Here is a 1,762-nt window from a genome sequence, read left to right as displayed (position 1 = left end):
CCAGGCTGGCGCCGCGGGGCCAGAAACTCACCCCAAAGCTAGGTCTCCTGGCGCCTAAGATCAGGCCTCTGTGCTAGGTGGGCAGGTCGCAAACAAGGCACCAATCCTGCTTGTTGCAGGCAGGCTATAGAAAACCGACAGATTCATTCTTGTGTACCCCAGAGGGAACTCACAGAGATCTCTCTGCCTCTGTTTCTCCTGTCCTGGCATTAAAGGTCTGTATGACTGCTTTGCCCTCTGATCCTCAGGCAAGCTTTATTTGTTAAAACACAAATAATATGCCATTGTATTTATTATTTGTGTGTATGTGTGTCTGTGTACATACATGCATGCGTGTGTTCAGGTGGCCACAGAGTATTGGTGCTGGCGTTACAGGCAGCTGTGGGCCTCCTGGTGTGCTCTGTGCTGGGAACTGAACTCTCAGGTCTTTTGCATGAGCAGTGTGCTGTCGGAACTGCAGAGCTGTCTCTAGCCCAAGTTTAGGGTAATTTGAGGGATGATGAAACCAGCGTGTTTCCAGAGTGCTGTGCTTCCCTCACTTGCACCTTTTCCCTGGCTGAGCAGGAGGAAGCAGGCCCTACGCATGAACTGGTCCAGACTCTCATCTCCACCCATGCCAGCATCGATGCCAAGATGGCTGCAAGCAGAGTGACACTTTTTTCTGATTCCAAACCTCTGGGGTCAGAAGATATAGATAATCAAGGGTAAGTCTACCATTTTTCTAAGTTTTCTGTTTAAATTTTTTTTTAAACATTTGTGTGTGCATCTCTGTTTACTGTGTCGGCGCCAGGAATCAAACTCAGAAAGTCAGGCTTGGCAGCAAGTGCCTTTCTTTACCCAATGACCCATGTTATTGGATCTTTCCTAATTTTTAATTTTAAAAAGTTAAAGTAAAAATTACATTACCATTCCACCATCAGTCTTTATTTTGATGGAATTTAACCCCAGGTGTTTTGGCTTACTTTGGTTTTGCTTCTTGTTAGTTTTTCATTTATGTAGCATTACATATTTTCTCATGTAAAATATAAGACTTGTTTTCAACAGAAATATTCAGAATATTACTCAAATATTACACAAACTTTACTGTTGATTGCATTTATTTTTCTAGGAGCCCACTTGGCTATCTTTTAGTGACAAATTCCCGAGCACTGTGTAGCTGCTTATTTAGGCCCCATCTGAAGGCATATGCCTTCTCTCTGCAGGGCTTTCATACACTGTTGTCACCATGGTAGATAGCCACTAACGTGGCTCAGTTTTCAGCCTGGATTGGGAGCTTATGTGCCATTGTACTTAGTGGGTGCTTGCTGAACATTGATTTTTGTTCTACTCATGGTTTATAATCATTCTGAAAATGGTAGACTATGTATAGTATTATTTATTATACTGTGCATTATTGCTTAGCATGGTAACTTGAAAATTAAAGAGTTAATTTAACAGTTATTATTCCCAGGGCTTGAGAGATTGCTCAGTGGTTAAGAGCACATCCTGCTTCTGCAGAGGACTTGGGTTTAGTGCCCAGCACCCACATCTATTGCCTCACAAATGCCTCAGACAGCCTCTAACTGGCTTGGCCACCTACGTGCTCATGGTACACATAAACGCTGTAGGCACACACATACACTTAATTAATACCTTTATAATTTAAGCATTTTCTTTATATAGTCAATTGTTTTGTTATTTGTGTTTCTGACTTAGGAACCGTCTTATGGTATACTATAGTCTTTTATAATTGATGGTGTCACAGTTTTTTTTTTTTTTTTTT

The 1,762-nt window shown here is 41.7% G+C and overlaps 1 protein-coding gene across 3 annotated transcripts in view; it reads left to right on the top strand.

Moving 5' to 3' along the window:
- Bms1 (BMS1, ribosome biogenesis factor) overlaps window positions 1-1,762 on the top strand; it is a 41,646-nt gene that overhangs the window by 17,818 nt on the left and 22,066 nt on the right. For all 3 annotated transcript variants that reach the window (XM_026788217.1, XM_005365087.2, XM_026788216.1), the window contains exon 9: window positions 565-704. In XM_026788217.1, the coding sequence (XP_026644018.1) occupies window positions 565-704 (140 nt within the window). The remainder of the gene's footprint in view (window positions 1-564; window positions 705-1,762) is intronic.

Source organism: Microtus ochrogaster, unplaced genomic scaffold (genome assembly GCF_000317375.1).
Source record: "Microtus ochrogaster isolate Prairie Vole_2 unplaced genomic scaffold, MicOch1.0 UNK1, whole genome shotgun sequence".
NCBI lineage: Eukaryota > Metazoa > Chordata > Mammalia > Rodentia > Cricetidae > Microtus > Microtus ochrogaster.
The sequence above is the reverse complement of the archived record's forward strand: the minus strand, read 5'-3'. Positions and strand labels throughout refer to the sequence as shown.